The sequence below is a fragment of the Rhinatrema bivittatum genome, chromosome 3 (genome assembly GCF_901001135.1).
Source record: "Rhinatrema bivittatum chromosome 3, aRhiBiv1.1, whole genome shotgun sequence".
Classification (NCBI taxonomy): Eukaryota; Metazoa; Chordata; class Amphibia; order Gymnophiona; family Rhinatrematidae; genus Rhinatrema; species Rhinatrema bivittatum.
Genome location: NC_042617.1, coordinates 70,879,930 through 70,899,309, shown reverse-complemented (window position 1 = coordinate 70,899,309; position 19,380 = coordinate 70,879,930). Strand labels below are relative to the sequence as shown.

Genomic DNA, 19,380 nt, shown 5'->3' with positions numbered 1-19,380 from the left:
TTTTCAGCCTCTGTCCTCCATAGTCACAGTCACACAAGCGCTGCGCCTATCCTTAACCTGGTGGACGACTCAGGTCAACCTCCTTCAGGGCTTACCCTTTCTTCCACCGGATCCGCAAGTAATCCTAACCACCGACGCTTCTCACATCGGTTGGGGAGCCCATGTGGACGACTTTCAAACCCAAGGGTTATGGTCCAAAGAGGAAGCCGAACACCAGATCAATTTCCTGGAACTTCGAGCAATCCGCTATGCGCTCCGCACTTTCAAAGATCATCTCTTTCATCAGATAATCTTAATCCAGACGGACAACCAAGTGGCCATGTGGTACATAAACAAGCAGGGAGGCACAGGCTCCTTCCTTCTGTGTCAGGAAGCTGCGCAGATCTGGGCGGAAGCCCTCTCCCACTCCATGTACCTCAGGGCCACTTACCTGCCGGGAGTAGACAATGTATTGGCAGACCAGCTGAGCCGTGTCTTCCAACCACACGAGTGGTCACTCGATCCTCTGGTAGCGACCTCTCTGTTTCACAAGTGGGGTTCTCCCCGCATAGACCTCTTTGCGTCCCCTCAGAACCACAAAGTGGACGATTACTGCTCTCTCATTCGGAGCCAGCACTCTCGGCCGAGGGATGCATTCTCCCTCAAGTGGACAACCGGTCTGCTCTATGCATTCCCTCCACTCCCTCTTGTGTCAAAGACTCTCGTGAAGCTACGCCAGGACGGAGGAACCATGATCCTGATAGCACCTTACTGGCCACGCCAAGTATGGTTTCCAATACTCCAGGATCTCTCCATCCGCAGGCACATTCCTCTGGGAAAGGACCCGCATCTGCTCACCCAAAACCACGGATGCCTCCTCCATCCCAACCTCCAAGCCTTGTCCCTGACGGCATGGATGTTGAAAGGTTAGTCCTTCAACCATTTAACCTTTCAGATTCCGTTTCTCGGGTCCTGATAGCTTCACGAAAGCCTTCCACAAGAAAGTCTTACTCATACAAATGGAAAAGGTACACATCATGGTGCACTTCTCAGTCCCTTGATCCCCTTTCCTGTCCAATTTCCAAATTCTTGGACTATTTATGGCATCTCTCTGAATCAGGTCTTAAAACCTCTTCTATCAGAATGCATGTCAGTGCGGTAGCCGCCTTCCATAAGGGTATTGGGGGTAATCCTATTTCAGTGCAACCCCTAGTAACACGCTTTCTTAAGGGCTTACTCCATCTAAAGCCACCCTTGCGTCCTCCGGCCCCATCCTGGGACCTTAACCTGGTTCTTGGTCGTCTAATGAAACCTCCTTTCGAACCTCTGCACTCCTGTGACTTGAAATATCTCACTTGGAAAGTGTTATTCCTTTTAGCTGTTACTTCAGCTCGCAGGGTTAGTGAATTACAGGCCCTAGTTTCCTATCCGCCTTACACTAAGCTCCTGCAGGACCGGGCGGTACTCCGCACTCACCCTAAATTTTTGCCTAAGGTAGTTTCGGAGTTTCATATCAATCAATCTATCGTACTACCTATCTTTTTTCCCAGGCCCCACTCCAACTCTGGAGAACAGACTCTGCATACCCTAGACTGTAAACGGGCTCTAGCTTTTTACCTGGACCGTACAGTTTCTCACAGGAAGAGCACTCAGTTGTTTGTCTCTTTCCATCCTAACAAATTAGGACAACCTGTGGGTAAGCAGGCTCTTTCCTCCTGGTTGGCGGACTGCATTTCTTTCTGCTATGAGCAGGCTGGCATTCCTTTTCAAGACCGTGTTAAAGCACACTCTGTGAGGGCCATGGCGACGTCAGTGGCACACCTTCGATCGGTGCCGCTTCCTGACATCTGCAAAGCTGCAACCTGGAGTTCTCTCCATACCTTTGCAGCCCACTATTGTTTGGACAAGGCTGGAAGACAGGACTCCATCTTCGGCCAGTCTGTCTTGCGTAACCTTTTTCCAACCTGATGTACCAACACCCTTCCACCTACCCGGTAGGGTGCGGATGCCCTTTCCCAAATTTCTCCTCAGTTGTTGTGCCTGCTGCACACCGTTGGGTACATTTGGTGCAAGTCGGGACATCCTCAGCTCGGTACTCACCCATTTGTGAGGACAACCATCCTGCTTGTCCTGTGAGAAAGCAAATGTTGCTTACCTGATGTAACAGGTGTTCTCACAGGACAGCAGGATGTTAGTCCTCACGAAACCCGCCCGCCTCCCCGCGGTGTTGGGTTCGTTTTTATTTTTACTTTCTAGGCACTGCCTGTAGCTTTGAAAATCAGACTGAAGGGAGACCCCTGCTGGCTGCAGGGTCAGTGCCTTGCTGGGCATGCCCAGTAGGGGCCAGTCAAAGTTCTGTTTAAACTTTGACAGAAGTTTTCCGTGGTGGGCTCCATCCTCGATGTCACCCATTTGTGAGGACTAACATCCTGCTGTCCTGTGAGAACACCTGTTACATCAGGTAAGCAACATTTGCTATACTGATTGCTGGGGTAGTTCTAAGAACTATGTATGCTAAGTCACATTTAACATTAGAGGGTCAAAAGGGGGAGCAGGCAAAAGCCAGCTTGCACAGTGATGATACAGCTACAGCAAGTTTTCAAGAAGAGGAGGTAAGGTCAATCTTTATGAAACAATAACAAAGATTTGAGAGATATTTTTTTTTAATTGAAAGTTTGTAAGTTCACAAATATAGCCATAAGCATTAGCCATGAAACCATAATGTAAACACTCACGTTTCTGCTTATTTGCTTTGTTTCTCCAGTTAGAAATTGTTTAACCTATCCTTTTCTCTAACAACCAAGTTCCACATTCCCTGTTATAATGTAATTTCTTGCTTCCATTGTTAACTGGTTTTTTCCCCCTAGTTCATTGTAAACCGGTACGATAAGACCTGGTCTTGAGCATCGGTATATTAAAAGAATTTAAATAAATAAATAAATAAATAATATTACAGTTATTAAGAAACCTGCTGATCCATTATACAAAGGAAGTGGTAAAATCATACAACATGTTGTATCAGTTGCTATACAAATGAAAGATTGACCTGGACTAACAACCACTACCTCCTCCCCAAAGCCCTCCCTCCCCCCCCATCCCTACTCTCGGATAATAAAAACAAGCATTGTGCATAATGAAAGAAGATAAAAAGACAATTCCTATGACTCAACAAATACAGTTAGGAACAGCCAAATAGGATAACACTTAAGAAGCAACATCCAAAGATTGCCTCCACATATCATAAAGAGATCACACTCTCTCAAAGTTATATAAGTACTTGTGTTGAACAGCAGAAATCCTATATAAAATGAAGACCCTCTCAACGCTTGCGTTTCACAGAAGTGTGGTACCCTGGGCTCCTCCCAAAGCATTGCTAAATCACATCTAGCTGCAACACAAATATGCTGTACCAATTACCGCTCGTGTTCACTTCCTTGTGAAGTGGGGACATAAAGCAGGGCATTTTAAGAGAGAAGTACAATTTTGAACGGAAGTATACACTCGATTTGCTGGATCACCTCCCCCCCCCAAAAAGCTTTAATACGTGGACATTCCCAGCATAAATGAATGAAAGAGCCCATTCCCTTACATTTTTATTTTATTTATTTAAAAAACTTTTTTATACCGGAGATCATGTACAAATACATATCGCTTCGGTTTACAGAGAACCAACAATTGGAAATTACAGCAAACAATATGAACAAAATTGAACAAAAATAGAACCAGAATGGAATTGAACATGGATTACATCCCTTTTAACATACATCAGCATATGAGAGAAGCATCTTATGAAGGCAAACAGGAGTCATATACTAGCGGTACACTACTTTGTAGCCATTTTCAACAATCTGTGCAGAAATCAACCCCTTACCCATAGTTTGAAAAATGGCTAGCTATTGTTCTGTAGAAAGTTCATCCCCCAATCAATCTCCCAGGATTTAACAAAGGCAGGTTTGGATGACATATCACAATTAAACTGAATACATTTTTGAGAGGATCCTTTTAATCTGATCTGCATGCTTACAAAGCGATTTAAAATAAAATACTCCTTGTATCAAATGGGTCTGTATCTTGGTTTGTATCACAAAGTGGCACAATTGTAAATAGGAAAACACAGCATGATCAGGAAGATCATATTTTGCTTTTAATGATGGAAAAACTGAAGCCCAAAAACATCCCATACATGTTCCCATTGTAAAATCCCACATGATCGCCACAATCTAAAAGCTGGATCTTTCATTCCAGGAAAGAAGTGTATTGCAGAAGTTGAGAGAGAGCAGCTTTGCAAAAAGCAAGCAAGTAAATAAATAAAGGAAGCAGCTCCTGAGGTGAAAAACCAGTTCTTCTTCCTTCGGTTGAGCAGGACCTCTTCCATAGCATCTAGCTATGAAATGCTATGCACGGTAGTATAATTCTCCAGCAACCTGCGAGACAGTTATGCCCTTGAATTTGCCAGTCTAGTCTTCTGACTACTTAAAGGGCTCCCTTGTGTTCTCAATTCAATGCTAAAGTTATACCTGATCAGGGGTATTGGAGGTCATTTGAAAGGGCTATGCTCTAGAGCTTCTCTGGTTGGTTTCTGGCAGATTTTTTTTTCATTTCCCCTCATTCTGCCAGGAGGCGAGAGACTGTAAAAACCAAGTTGGACCAGCTTCTCTTCTTGAAGGCTTGATCCTGCTCCTCAGTACTAATGGGGTCAAGGTTCTTATTCGATATGTTGTGTGGTACCCGAGAAGGACGGAATCTTCCGTCTCATTTTGGAACTGAAACATGTCATCAAGTTTTCTCTAGTTTCATTTCTCACTGGAGACCTTGAGGTCCGGCCTTTGGACAGTGAGTTGAGGGGAGTTTCTTATCTCACAGGAGCGCATCTCCATATTCCTATCGGGAAAGACCACCAGCAGTTCGTTCATTTTTGCAGTCTAGCAGAGCATTTTCAGTTTCAGGTTCTTCCCTTCGCTTTTTCCATTGCTCTGAGGTACTTTTCCAAAGGATGGGGCAGACGGAGGGTATTTTTGTCCTTCTTTGTCTGGATGATTGACTGTTAAGAGCAAAGTATAAGAGAACCAAATTTTTTCCAGGAGCAGTTCCTGCCTGATCTTGTATTATCTGGGAGCCCTTTTTGACAAAGGCAGGATGGGTCTGCCTGATGCAGAAAAGGATTCAAAAACTGAAGCACTGAATCTTCATTGCTGTCCACGGAGGTTGACAGTATGCAGTTAATTTCAGCAACTCTGCTCCATGACAGCAACATTGGAACTGGTTCTCTCTGGGTGAGGGCTTACATAAGGTCACCGTAGAGAGCCTTGCTGTCCAGATGAGATCTCTGTTCCAGAATTATTATGCTAAACTAATAGTGCTAAAAATGGTCTGGACCAGTTTGATATAGTAGAGACAGTTGAAAATGGCACCTGGGTGCTATCTCCGCGAATGAATGGGAAGCAGTGGAATGTCCTCCCGCGGGGAGGATTCTGCTGCCATATTCCAGATATTCATTAAAGAGAAACTGGTGTGTTGACTGCACATTTCTTAGCCACACTGAATAGAGCAGAAGACAAGGAAGAGAAGTCTTCCAGTTTGGTGCATCCTGTTATGGTCTGTTTTAGGAAATCTTCCAGGGTTTTTTTTCCTACATCAGACTGTTCTAGATTAGGTGTATTTGAAGAGGGTTCTCCAGAAGCCAACTTTAAAGAAGCCCTCTCCTTGACTAAGTTGTATCCTCTGGCCTTGCAAGAGAAGGACATGATTTGATTCCTGACAATGTCTCGAAGCGGACTATTATCCCTTGTATAGTGGAGCTGTCTTGACCGATGTGCAAGAGAAAGAAAGAGTCTGTTTTGAAGCAGGCTTTTGAAGCAGCTGGCATGGCATTGCAGATAGCGTTCTGCTGCACCTGCACTGTATCAAGATCTGGTTTCTGTCTGGCGCACTGTTCTCGGGAGGAGTTGATGGATGTGTCTTTTCAGCTGCCAGCGGGATCATTGTTTCTTGCAGATGCTTTCTTGCTCTGGTACTAAGGGCGGCCAGGGGAATGGCGTCAGTAGTGGCAGCAGAGAGGCTCCTCTGCCTTCGTTTCTTGTCTGTGGATTCTGTTACTCAGTTGAACCTTACCAAACTTCCCTTAAGGAACATGTTGTTTGGGGAGGAGCTCTGGAGTAGATGGACCAAGTCCTGGGGCGAAACCATGGTACCTAGACTTCAGGAGGTCTTTTATGGAAGTCCTTTGAGGCCTTTCTATCTGCTCTGCACAAAGTCTCTCTCAGGTTTTTATCTTACTATCTATTCCTTGAGAGGGTTTAAAATAAAACAGTGAGCAGCTATTCCCTGATAAGGTGTCCGTGGTTCTCTAATCTTTGCAGAAGGGTCCTCTACAGCAGTGGTTCTTAACCTTTTTCCCATCGTGACACACTTCTCATTACAATTCACGGCTGAAATAAAAAAAAAAAAAAAAAAAAAAAGGTCCAGTATTATTTTTTTGGTCAAGAATGACACAAGGGAAAGTTAGGCACTCTGTCGGAACAGAATTTGCATAAATAGTAAACATCCCATACAGCACCAATTTCCAGCACCCTTACCTAAGAAAAGGCAACACTGAAAATATTATTCCAGGCTTTAAGACTCTAATACATCTCCTATTAGGAAAACGGACAGAGTCAGGCTGCTATAGAGCCCTACACAGAAACTACATGCCAGCAGAAAACCTCACCTGAATCACATGTGCTGACCCTCATCTAACAAAGAATAAACAGACCATAAAGCATAACTAGAAACATGCAGCCAAAACCTGAACTGGAAACGTCAATAAGCCAGAGAGACTGTATGCAGTAACAAAAGAAAAAGAGAAACTTCACCAGTCCTCAAAACAAATCAAGAAATATAAAATCAATAGCAGTAAAACCATACTAATAAAAAGAACAGATTATTTCAAAACAGCTGATGAATGGAATACCCAATAATTAAAAACTCATATAAAAATTTTCTAGATGCCAATAAAATATATCAAAATAGTAGACACAAAGACCCAATAATGAAAAATAAGGATGATAAATGCTTTGCTGTGCATACCTGGAAACATTTGATATCCAGGTGCCCTGAGATTGTTTTGAATTTGCAGGAGGAGGGATGGTTTGCTTGCAACTTTCTCCTCTCTCTGTCACACAGGCTCTCAATCAAATGCAGATGCTTTTTCTCTCTCACTTATATAGTCTCTTAATCACACATTTACACACATGCTGTCTTTTCACACTTGCACACACACAGACTCTCAATCACATACTCACATGCTCTCTCATCTACACTGGCTCTCAATCACACAGACACACATGCTTTCTCTCTCTTACTTATATACACAGGCTCTTAATCATACATACACATGATCTCTCTCACTTACACATGCAGGTTCTCAATCATATACTTACATTCATGCTATCTCTCTCACACACAAAGGATCTCAAACAAACAGGCTCTCACACACACACACACTCACACAGACAGGTTTTCAATCACACACACACACAGGCTCTCAATCACTCACATACATGCTGACACACACACACTATCTCAAACACATGCTTGCTCATTCACTTTCTCTCTCACCCTCCCTCCACCGAACTAGCGGTAGCAAGAGCTTCCTCCACTTCCAGCACTTGAAGTTTCAAGAAAGGAGTCCCATCGGCCGCGGGGCTGACGTTCTCCTCTTTTGTTCCACGACGCACTGCTCTTCTTTAGGCCATGTCTCTCTTCTCTTCTTTGGGCTCATGCTGCACAAACTAGCATGGTTTCTTCTTCCCGCGTGCATGGCTGCTGCATACCACTTCGTCTTCCGGGCCACAGGGGTTGGGAAGAAGAGGCTCTCCTACTACGTTCCGCCCGGGCTATCAGTATTTTAAGCCTGGGCGGAGGATGTATTCCTATTTCGCTGGGGCAGGGGGAGCAGTTGGGTCAGCGGGGGACCAGGAAGTGTGGCGATACACTTGCATTTGCTTGACGACACAAAGGTTGAGAACCACTGCTCTACAGCCTCATTACTTGTTTTCTTGATGATGCAGGTAGAATCGCTTATGTGCTTCGGTGGGAAGGGGACTGTATTGGTTTGTCACTTTTCTTGCTTCCAGTGGTAGCTGCGTTTTGTTTTTCCTTATGGAACGTGAGAAGGATTCCCATTTCTCATGAGGTGTTCCCTTTTTTTAGAGTGGTGTTTTAACCTGTTGGGAACTTCTTTAGGACTATTTTTCTTGGAAACCCTCTTCCTAGTGGTTGTTTCATTGCAAAAGTATTGGAGATGCAGGCACATTGCAGAGACACCTTGCTAAGATTCATTCAGATCTTTCCATCTTCTGATTGTGGTTTGGGATTTAGGGTGTTTATTGCTTTCTTTAGTTGTCTTTGGTTTTTACGGAATCACTTGGCTTCTTGTTTGACCTATCAGGAGAGTTTCTCTTCTCCTGAAAATTGTAAACACCCTTGGAAGGTCAAACTGTTTTTTGGGCTGTACGTGAGCAGTCTGTCTGTCTGGTTTCACCTTAGGTGTTTTTGAAGACAGTGACTTGGCCTTCATTTTTCATTCAAAGCATTATTGCTTGAATGGGGGCATCAGAGAGGAGGCTTTTCACCTCCAAGATATTGCAAGTAAGTTTGGCAGTTCCCATTCTAGTCAAGAGTAATTTGGGTCCATCCCATTTATCTGGACTGGTCTGACTGGATGATGAGGAAGGAGAAATTTAAGTAACTGATAATATTCTTTCCTTGAGTCCCGTTAGATCAGTCCAAGACCCTCCCTGTACTGCCAAACTTAATCAAACTTGAACACCTATGGAATAGACTTGAGCAATCTTGATCAGTTTAGCAAAGTATTTCACAAAGTGGAACAACCTGGCATTTACTTAAGTCTTTATACATTTCTGTTTGCTGTGAGTTGAAGGTTGTGGTCTGCGTTGTTTTACCTTAATCAGTTGAGTGCTTAGAGTGATAAGTGCTATTTCTGCTTCCAAGATGATTATTTTTTTGGAAGCATGTTAAAAAAAATAAATAAATAATTTTTTGAATAGTTGTGGAATTAATGTTACCTTGTTACAGGCAATACAGGAAGGCAATACAGGAAGGCTGAGGTCAGCACGGATGCATATAAGGGGTGATGTCAGTGAGCCTGTTGATCTTTCTCCATCTGCTGGTTGGTGACATAACTCATCTGCTGGTTGGTGACATAACTCATTCGTCTAGACTTGTCTAACTGGACTCTAGGAAAAGAAATTATCAGGTAAGAAGTAATTTCTCCTTTTCTAATATTGATATCAAATAGGTAACAGACTAGTATTGCTATTACAGCAAGGACTTACTAGTTGATATCTGGTTTAAGAAATTTCAGCATTTGTATTGTTCTTTGATTTGGCTGTTCCTTCACTATCGAGTACAGATTCTGCACCAACCTGATGAAGGGAAAACAGATTTTGAAATCTGGTCACAATTGTATTTGTTTATTTTATTTGATCTCTCATTCCATACAAGCTCAAAGCGAGTTACAAAGTAAAAATTACAAATATACAATTTGGCATTTCTCCAGTAGAAAGGTATCACCTCCAACTTGTTTGACTTTTATTTCTGTTTTAATGTATTATGTTTGCTGTGTTAGCCCGCCTAAATATGTCAAAATAAGGGTCAGCAGCCACGTTGGAGGTAATAACCTTTTTATTGGACTAATTCAGTGGAGCTGTGCTCCCTTCATCAGTCAACAAGGAAACAGCATAGTTATACTAGGTTTAAATAGTATAGAGTTAACTAGACATGAGATTGCATGACATTAACAGTTCAGCAAAAGGGACGGAGGTGGGGAAAGGGAGACATGACTGAGATGACTGTAAATCTTTATAGTTGAAAGGGCCTATTTCTGATTTTGGGTGAGAGCCAATGTCCTTAGTAAGTCTTTTTGTCTTTGTTTCAACATGCTTGATCATCTTAATTTAAAATGTTTTGCGTTCTTGTGCACTCTTTGAGAAATGCTTTCCTACCAGTGTGTCAGTCTGCTGTTACTACATAAACCCAGTGTAACTGCACGGCCTCTTCACTGACCTGAGGAAGGGAGTTTAGAATCTTAGTCACAGATGTATTGTTAGTCCCATATCACTTACAACTTGTTTGACATATTTCTACATATTTGATTTTCTTGAAACTCCTTTATTCAGCAGCAGAAGCTGTTGCACAGTAGTATCTTATATACAGTATTTTTGCTAGTATAACAAACCCCAAAAATCAAACATCTCTGAAATGAGTATTCAAAAGGGCATGGGATAAACATTGCAGATCCTTAGAGGTTGGAAATGAAGAAAAGGGTGCATGGGGGTAACCTGCACAAAGTGGCAGTTACTACCTGTAAGAAAAGGTATGGGGTAACTTACATGGAGCAGCAGCTACTACCCTTAACAGAAGGAATGGTGGTAACTTGCACAGAGCAGCAGTTATAACCATAAGCAGCTTGTTGGGCAGACTGGATAGACCATTTGGTTTTTATCTGCCATCATTACTGTGTTACTATGTTATTTGGCTTATTTCAGAAATTGTAAGTCTTTTCTTATTTGGCTAAGAGGCACTGATCGCCTCCCCCCCCCCCCCCTTCTCCCAAATGGAAAAGTAATTAACAGTCTTGAGATACAAAATAATTCGCAAATGAAATTTTATATTTTGCAGTTTAACATTCATTATTAATCTGTTTTGATATGTGTAAGCAGGTCTGAATCTGAAACAGATGACTCAGGAGATGATGAATGGGAACCAGAAAGAAAAGTTATAAATAGCAAGAAAGTGCCAGCTTCAGGTGCATCAAAACCTAAAAAAGAAAAAATGGTAAAAGAGAAAACTGTAAAAGAAACCGCAAAAAAAACCCCAGGAAGACCAAGAAAGGTAATTGACTGGTAAACTCATGGGACTATATGCCGAATGCATGCAAGCCTGTTTATATTTTTCATTTATTGTAAAAACTGATGTTACACTCAAAAGTTTTAAATTAAAAAAAAAAAAAAAAAAGAATGCATGCAAGTCTGGTTTTACAAAGAACAAATAGAATGTGAAATGTTCTTTTTAGCCTATTGTATAGTTCTTACTGCCTGCTGCATTTTCATGTCATGCTGGAAAGGTTTACTCATTATTATTCCTTGAGACCAGGTTAGATAGAATAATTTAGATTTGGGCCTTTTTAAGGCCTTTGAATTTCTAAGAACATAAGAACATGCCATACTGGGTCAGACCAAGGGTCCATCAAGTCCAGCATCCTGTTTCCAACAGTGGCCAATCCAGGCCATAAGAACCTGGCAAGTACCCAAAAACTAAGTCTGTTTCATGTTACCATTGCTAGTAATAGCAGTGGCTATTTTCTAAGTCAGGTAATGGACTTCTCCTCCAAGAACTTATCCAATTAAACACAGCTATACTAACTGAACTAACCACATCCTCTGGCAACAAATTCCAGAGTTTAATTGTGCGTTGAGTGAAGAAGAACTTTCTCCGATTAGTTTTAAATGTGCCACATGCTAACTTCATGGAGTGCCCCCTAGTCTTTCTATTATCTGAAAGACTAAATAACTGATTCACATCTACCCGTTCTAGACCTCTCATGATTTTAAACACCTCTATCATATCCCCCCTCAGCTGTCTCTTCTCCAAGCTGAAAAGTCCTAACCTCTTTAGTCTTTCCTCATAGAGGAGCTGTTCCATTCCCCTTATCATTTTGGTCGCCCTTCTCTGTACCTTCTCCATCGCAATTATATCTTTTTTTGAGATGCGGTGACCAGAATTGTACACAGTATTCAAGGTGGGGTCTCACCATGGAGCGATACAGAGGCATTATGACATTTTCCGTTTTATTCACCATTCCCTTCCTAATAATTCCCAACATTCTGTTTGCTTTTTTGACTGCCGCAGCACACTGAACCAATGATTTCAATGTGTTATCCACTATGACGCCTAGGTCTCTTTCTTGGGTGGTAGCATCTAATATGGAACCTAACATTGTGTAACTGTAGCATGGGTTATTTTTCCCTACATGCATCACCTTACACTTGTCCACATTAAATTTCATCTGCCATTTCTTTGCCCAATTTTCCAGTCTCACAAGGTCTTCCTGCAATTTATCACAATCCGCTTGTGATTTAACTACTGTGTCATTTTTTTGTCCGAGCACAAGCATGGACATGTACAAGTCTTTCTCTTTATATTTTTCTGTCAACCCTTGAATTCAATAATTGTCCTTACTATTTTTCTAGAGACTTTGAACATCTTTTGCCATATTAGCAAAACTATTTTAAAGAACGAGTTGGTTTGAAATTAATACATGCAGTTTGACCTGCATTTTATCCTTTTAGTACTTAAGGGTGTTTAGATCTTTGACATATCCTGTGAGAGAACAGAAAGAGTAAATCAGTTTTATAACAGGATTAGCAGATTACACCAATGAAAAAGCATGCCCCCTGTATGTTAGTTACCTTGGGAGGAAAGCTGTAGTAAATCAGGCCCTTAATGTGGGTTTCACAGACTTGGAGGATGTCTCAATTCAGGAAAATTGCATTTAACACATGGGAAGAGTATAATACAGTATGATGCCATGACAAGTAGATGGATTACCTTTATCTTTGACATGAATCAGTTTTAAAATTATTGTTAAATTTAGTATGAGATTTTCTGCTACCGGCTAGAACTCGCTCTACGAGACCATTTCAAAAAACCTAGTCTCGTCAGATACGAAAACAAAAGCCGCAAGCAGCTCCTCAGCTGGGCCCTGCTACCAGTTTTTGACTCCTGCATAGAGAGCAGCAGCCAGCTTCCACTGCCTCACATACCAGTGAGAGATCGATTGTGCCATTTCAACAACAGGTGGCACTCAATCACCTCAGACCAGTGGGTCTAGCGATAATCGCTCAAGGTTATCATCTCAACTTTCTCTCCATCCCACCGGACTCCCCCACCTCTACCTACGTGAAGAACATCCGATCACTCCATCCTTCTGGAACAGGAGGTCTCCCTCCTTCTCCAGTCCAAGGCAATAGAACCAGTACCCTACTCTCAGCACGGCCTAGGGTTCTATTCCCGGTATTTCCTAATCCCCAAAAAATCGGGAGGCGTTCGTCCAATTCTGGATCTACGTACCCTCAACAAGTACCTCCATCGAGAAAAGTTCAAAATGGTAACCTTGGGTTCTCTTCTTCCTCTTCTACAAAGAGGAGACTGGCTCTGCTCTCTAGACCTCCAGGACGCATACACTCATATTGCGATAACTCCATCTCATCGCAAATACCTGAGATTTCTGGTAGGCCCCAAGCACTATCAGTACCAAGTGCTTCCATTCGGCCTCTCATCTGCACCACGAGTCTTCACAAAATATCTTGTAGTAGTTGCAACCTTCCTCAGGACTCAAGGTGTTCACGTCTACCCCTATCTAGACGATTGGTTGATCAGGGCTCCCACTCAGCAAACTGCTCTGTCGCCCCTACATCTTACCTTACACACTCTGATTTCGCTAGGATTTCTCGTCAACTATGACAAATCCTACTTAGTCCCATCTCAAACATCATTCATAGGGGCAGACTTGGACACCTTGCAGGCAAAGGCTTTTCTACCTCGATAATGAGCTCTCACTCTCGTCTCTCTCACATATCAACTGCAGTCTCAACGCTACACGACTGCACGCCGCTTTCTCATCCTACTGGGACATATGGCATCCTCAGTTCAGGTCACCCCAATGGCCCGCCTAGCCATGAGAGTCATGCAGTGAACTCTAAAGTCACAATGGACTCAATGCATTCAGCCTCTGTTGACCATTGTCCACGTCACCGACTCGCTCCGTCAGTCTTGCCTGGTGGAAAAATCAGATCAATCTCCTCCAAGGCTTGCCCTTCCAGGCTCCAGACCCTCAAATAACTCTCACCACCGATGCTTCCAACCTCGGCTGGGGAGCCCATGTGGCCAATCTGCAGACAAAAGGAACTTGGTCTCCAGAGGAAGGAAAACACCAAATCAATTTCCTGGAGCTTCGAGTAATCAGATATGCTCTCAGAGTATTTCAGGATTGCCTCTCCAACCAAATCATCCTGATTTAGATGGACAACCAGGTGGCCATGTGGTACAACAACAAACAAGGAGGCACGGGCTCCTACCTCCTGTGTCAGGAAGCTGCGCAGATATGGGAGGAGGTCCTCTCCCACTCGATGTACCTCAGGGCCACCTACTTGCCGGGAATGGACAATGTGTTGGCAGACAAGCTAAGTCGCACCTTTCAACCGCACGAGTGGTCTCTCAACCCCTCACTAGCGGACTCTATCTTCCAACAATGGGGTTACCCTCAAATAGATCTCTTTGCATCACCTCAAAACCGCAAAGTAGAGAACTTCTGCTCTCTCACTCACAGCCAACACTATCAGCCAAGAGATGCGTTCTCCCTCTTATGGGCAACCAGTCTCCTATATGCATTCCCTCCACTTCCACTTCTCTCAAAGACTCTCGTGAAGTTACATCAGGACAAGGGAACCATGATCCTGATAGCATCTCACTGGCCACACCAAGTTTGGTTTCCAATACGTCAGGATCTCTCCATTCGCAAGCACATTCCATTGGGAAAGGACCCACTTCTGATTACACAAAATGACGGGTGCCTGCGCCACCCCAATCTTCAAGCCTTGTCCCTGATGGCATGGATATTGAAAGGTTAATCCTTCAGCCACTTAACCTTTCTGAATCTGTTTCTCGTGTCCTGATTGCTTCATGGAAGCCTTCCACGAGAAAATCCTACCTTTACAAATGGAACAGGTTTCAGTCATGGTGCTCTTCTCAATCCCTTGACCCCTTTACCTGTCCAATCATGAAGTTTCTGGACTATCTCTGGCACTTGTCAGTCAGGTCTAAAAACTTCCTCCATCAGAATGCATGTTAGTGCGGTAGCTGCTTTCCATAAAGGTGTCGGGGATTTCCCTATATCAGTACAACCCCTTGTAACATGTTTTCTGAAGGGCTTGCTTCACCTCAAGCCTCCACTGCGTCCTCCGGCCCCTTCTTGGGACCTCAACTTGGTTTTGGGTCGGCTCATGAAACAACCATTCGAGCCTCTCCAATCCTGTGAACTTTGCTATCTCACATGGAAAGTGATTTTCCTTTTGGCAATCCATTCGGCTCGCAGAGTTAGTGAGTTACAGGCCCTAGTTACCTATCCGCCTTACACTAGACGTCTGCAGGACTGGGCAGTACTCCGCACTCACCCTAAGTTCTTGCCTAAGGTAGTATTAGAGTTTCATCTCAATCAATCCATTATACTACCTACCTTTTTTCCCAGGCCCCATTCCAATCCAGGAGAGCAGGCTCTGCATACCCTTGACTGTAAATGGGCTCTAGCGTTCTACCTAGACCGTACAGCTGCCCACAGGAAAAGTACTCAACTGTTTGTCTTTCCATTCCATCAAATTGGGACAGCCTGTGGGTAAGCAGACTCTCTCCTCCTGGTTAGCGGACTGCATATCCTTTTGCTATCAGCAAGCAGGCATTCCACTTCAAGACCGTGTTAAAGCACACTCTTTGAAGGCCATGGCGACCTCAGTAGCACACCTACGTTCTGTGCTGCTTCCTGACATTTGCAGGGCTGCCACCTGGAGTTCTCTCCATACCTTTACAGCCCACTATTGCTTGGACAAGGCCGGAAGACAAGATTCCATCTTCAGCCAATCTGTCCTGCGTAACCTATTCACAACTTGACGTACCAACACCCTTCCGCCTGCCCGGTAGGATTCAAGATGCCCTCGGCCAAATTTTACCCCAGTCTTAGTGCCTTGCACACCTGGGTACATTTGATGCATACTCGGACATCCTCAGCTTGGTACTCACCCATATGTGAGGCCTATCATCCTGCTTGTCCTGTGAGAAAGCAAATGTTGCTTACCTGTAACAGGTGTTCTCACAGGACAGCAGGTTGTTAGTCCTCACAAAACCCGCCCACCGCCCCGTGGTGTTGGGTTCGTTAAGTTTCTTATTTTATTTTTCGGCACTTCCTGTAGCTTTTTAAACAAGACTGAAGGAGGACCCCTGCTGGCTGCAGGTTTAGTGCCATGCGGGGCATGCCCAGTAGGTGCCAGTCAAAGTTTTAGAAACTTTGACAAAAGTGTTCCGTGATTGGGCTCCATTCTGTCATGTCACCCGTATGTGAGGACTAACATCCTGCTGTCCTGTGAGAACACCTGTTACAGGTAAGCAACATTTGCTTTCTCTGTAGATAACAGGACAAATTAACAATGGCATACCTGCCAGTCTCCCTTGAAAGTAGACTACATAGCTAGAATTAGCTCTGATGTCGATTGAGGAAGCTCACAAGGCAACGCCTGTGCAGGAGCTCCCGTACATGATCAGTAGAACTCTAACATTTTACTAGCTAGGTGAGATGAGTCCGTTTTGTGCTATCAGATGACGCCATCCATATTTAATGGCTAATTCATCCTGCTATGTTTGGAATACACTGTTTATGGTAAGCAAACTAGCTCTATCAAATGTGATGTATAAAAACCTAAGACAAAACTGTTTAAATTCTACGGAATCTGTGGTAAATAAAATAATGCCAGCAGCTTTTGGTCCTTTGGTTGTGGTTTAAATGTATTTTAAGGAATAGCCTTTTTTTCTTCTTCAAATATATTTGTGCATTAAAACAAATTTGGATGTAGTTACCTAATCAAGATTGTCTCTAGGAAACACAATGCCGTGAGCACTGCTTGCAGTTGGCTACCCTCCTCCCATCCCTCTGACTACCTGTGCAGCTCCCATGGCCCACACCCACATTGGGCCATGGGAGCTGCGTAAATAGAGAGTGGGCGTAAATAGAGAGGAGGCAGCAAACACTGCACGGAGCGGCAGTAGCCACTGAGGCATTCACGGAGCGGGATGCCAGTGGCCAGTAGTTGGTGTTCCACCTTCAGGCAGCAAAACACTGCACGGAGCGGCAGTAGCCACTGAGGCATTCACGGAGCGGGATGCCAGTGGCCAGTAGTTGGTGTTCCACCTTCAGGCAGCAAAACACTGCACGGAGCGGCAGTAGCCACTGAGGCATTCACGGAGCGGGATGCCAGTGGCCAGTAGTTTGTGTTCCACTTTCATGCAACAAAACACTGCATGGAGCGGCAGTAGCCACAGAGGCATTCACGGAGCGGGATGCCAGTGGCCAGTAGTTGGTGTTCCACTTTCATGCAACAAAACACTGCACGGAGCGGCAGTAGCCACTGAGGCATTCACGGAGCGGGATGCCAGTGGCCAGTAGTTTGTGTTCCACTTTCATGCAACAAAACACTGCACGGAGCGGCAGTAGCCACTGAGGCATTCACGGAGCGGGATGCCAGTGGCCAGTAGTTGGTGTTCCACTTTCATGCAACAAAACACTGCACGGAGCGGCAGTAGCCACAGAGGCATTCACGGAGCGGGATGCCAGTGGCCAGTGGTTGGTGTTCCACCTTCACGGAGCGGAAGGATGGAGGGCTGCCATCTCAAAAAAATAAAAAAAAAACAAACAAGCAAACAAAACAGGGGTGGGTAAGGGGCAGGGGTGTGGCCTGCTGGTTGCGGCGGTTGCTACCCCTGATTGAGCTGGATGTTCACTAGGATGGCGCTGCTCTCTGCATTGGTGGAGGGGTGGAAGGGAATTGGGGCTGGTGGGTGCTGGAAGCCAATAGAGACGGGTGGGAGGGAGAAAAAAGGGGGAAAAAAAAATTGGATAAACTGCGTAGCTTGCTGGGCAGACTGGATGGGCTGTTGGTCTTCTTCTGCCGTCACTTCTATGTTTCTATGTTTGTATGGGCAGGCTGGCCTGCTATTGGGCAGCTCAGACAATGCATATGCTTGTTCTGGAGCGGTGGTTACTGATGGGGGCAGGGCAGTGTGCAGCTCATGCCTCCGGCATCCTGAGTGGGATTTCAGCTTGCCCTCCTATACTGATGATCCTGTGTAGCATGACTTATTTATTGATGGTTTCTTGTCTGACTATCATGGCTAGGTATGACATGTTTGTATCACAGCACTACAGTTGTCAGAAATTGTCAATCTTGGAAGGTCACACATTGAATGAAATCCAAATTATCTTCTCGCCTCTCAGCAGGACATCATTGCGGCACATTGCTCATGCGGCCTGGATAATTTGCGGTGCAGTTCTGTGGAGTAATGGAGGAATTCAGTTTTTGATGCTGTTCATCTGGCATGCATTATGACTGTTAAATACGTTAACCAAAAAAATTAGGAATGGAGAACAGAAGTGAAATAATTGTATTTCTGTTATGTGCTTAGAACATTATTTTTGTTTGTGTTCTCACTTCAGTAATTTGAAATGAAATATTTTAACTTTGCTTGTTGGGTTTTGTTCTAGGCAGTTCAGAAAGCTGATAATTTAAGTCCAATTATTAATCAAGAATTCACATGTTCGGAACCTTCTGCCTCTGAAAATGCTTATGCCTTTGAAAATGCCTTGGCTAAACCATGCACAGAACAAATGATGAAGCAGGAGGTAAAACTTCTACTAATGTTTTAACTAATATACTAGTTCAGATGAACACAATATATTCATTACTTAACACAATGAAATTAAATGTTTAGTATTGCTTTATAGTAAGTGTTTGAGAACTTATGCACAGTTATTTTCTGTTCAGATGGAAATATTTGGTAATGAACACATTTACTTTTTAGGTAACTCTTTTGATGGTACATAATCATTAAGATCTGCTTTTTCATTTTCATTGGTATTTCTCTCTTGATGTTTAAACAAGAAGCTCTGTCTTTATCATTCTGCTTCACAAGTCCAGACAATTATGTTTTACCCCCTTCCCCTCAGCTGATGGAGACAGAGGGGACACATCTCTTTCTATATGACATCATCCCTGGATAAAGGTAGGTGCAGCCTGGGTCTTTACCAGTAGTCTGTCTCCAGCGGGTGGTGAACATGTATTGATTAGGCAGGGAAAGAATCAGGGTGCATCTCTATCTAGATGTTGGCCAGATTATTCCAAGACAACCAATTGGCATCTGCCAAAGTTGTCCAGGTCTTGGTGCGCATTGGTTGGATGATACACTAGTCAAAGAGCAGGTTAAGCCCATCTCAAAATTCTTGGAAGCCCAGTTTGATACAAAAATAGGATGTGTCTTCCTAACCCAAAAAAAAAGGGTTGATGAGTAGCACAAGTGCAAGTATTTCGGTCTCAGAGGGCCCAAAATGTGGGACTAGATCCAACTTTTGGGGCTTATGGCAGCCTCCTGGGACTTCATTCCATGGGTCACATATGTCCTCTGCAGTTGTCAATGCTGTCTCATTGGGTCCCCAAGTCTCAGAGCTATGAAATTCATCTACCCATGCCACTCCCAGGAAGGGACAGCCTGAAGTGGAGGGGGGGGGGGGGGCCCAAATTTGTT

General features: G+C 43.8%; 1 protein-coding gene across 3 annotated transcripts in view; it reads left to right on the top strand.

Moving 5' to 3' along the window:
* SRBD1 (S1 RNA binding domain 1) overlaps positions 1 to 19,380 on the top strand; it is a 593,419-nt gene that overhangs the window by 33,104 nt on the left and 540,935 nt on the right. For 2 of the 3 annotated variants that reach the window (XM_029593347.1, XM_029593346.1), the window contains exons 3-4: positions 10,701 to 10,872; positions 18,344 to 18,481. In XM_029593347.1, the coding sequence (XP_029449207.1) occupies positions 10,701 to 10,872; positions 18,344 to 18,481 (310 nt within the window). Of the gene's footprint in view, positions 1 to 9,071; positions 9,236 to 10,700; positions 10,873 to 18,343; positions 18,482 to 19,380 lie in introns of those variants that run through there. The other variant, XM_029593348.1, reaches the window with a different exon arrangement.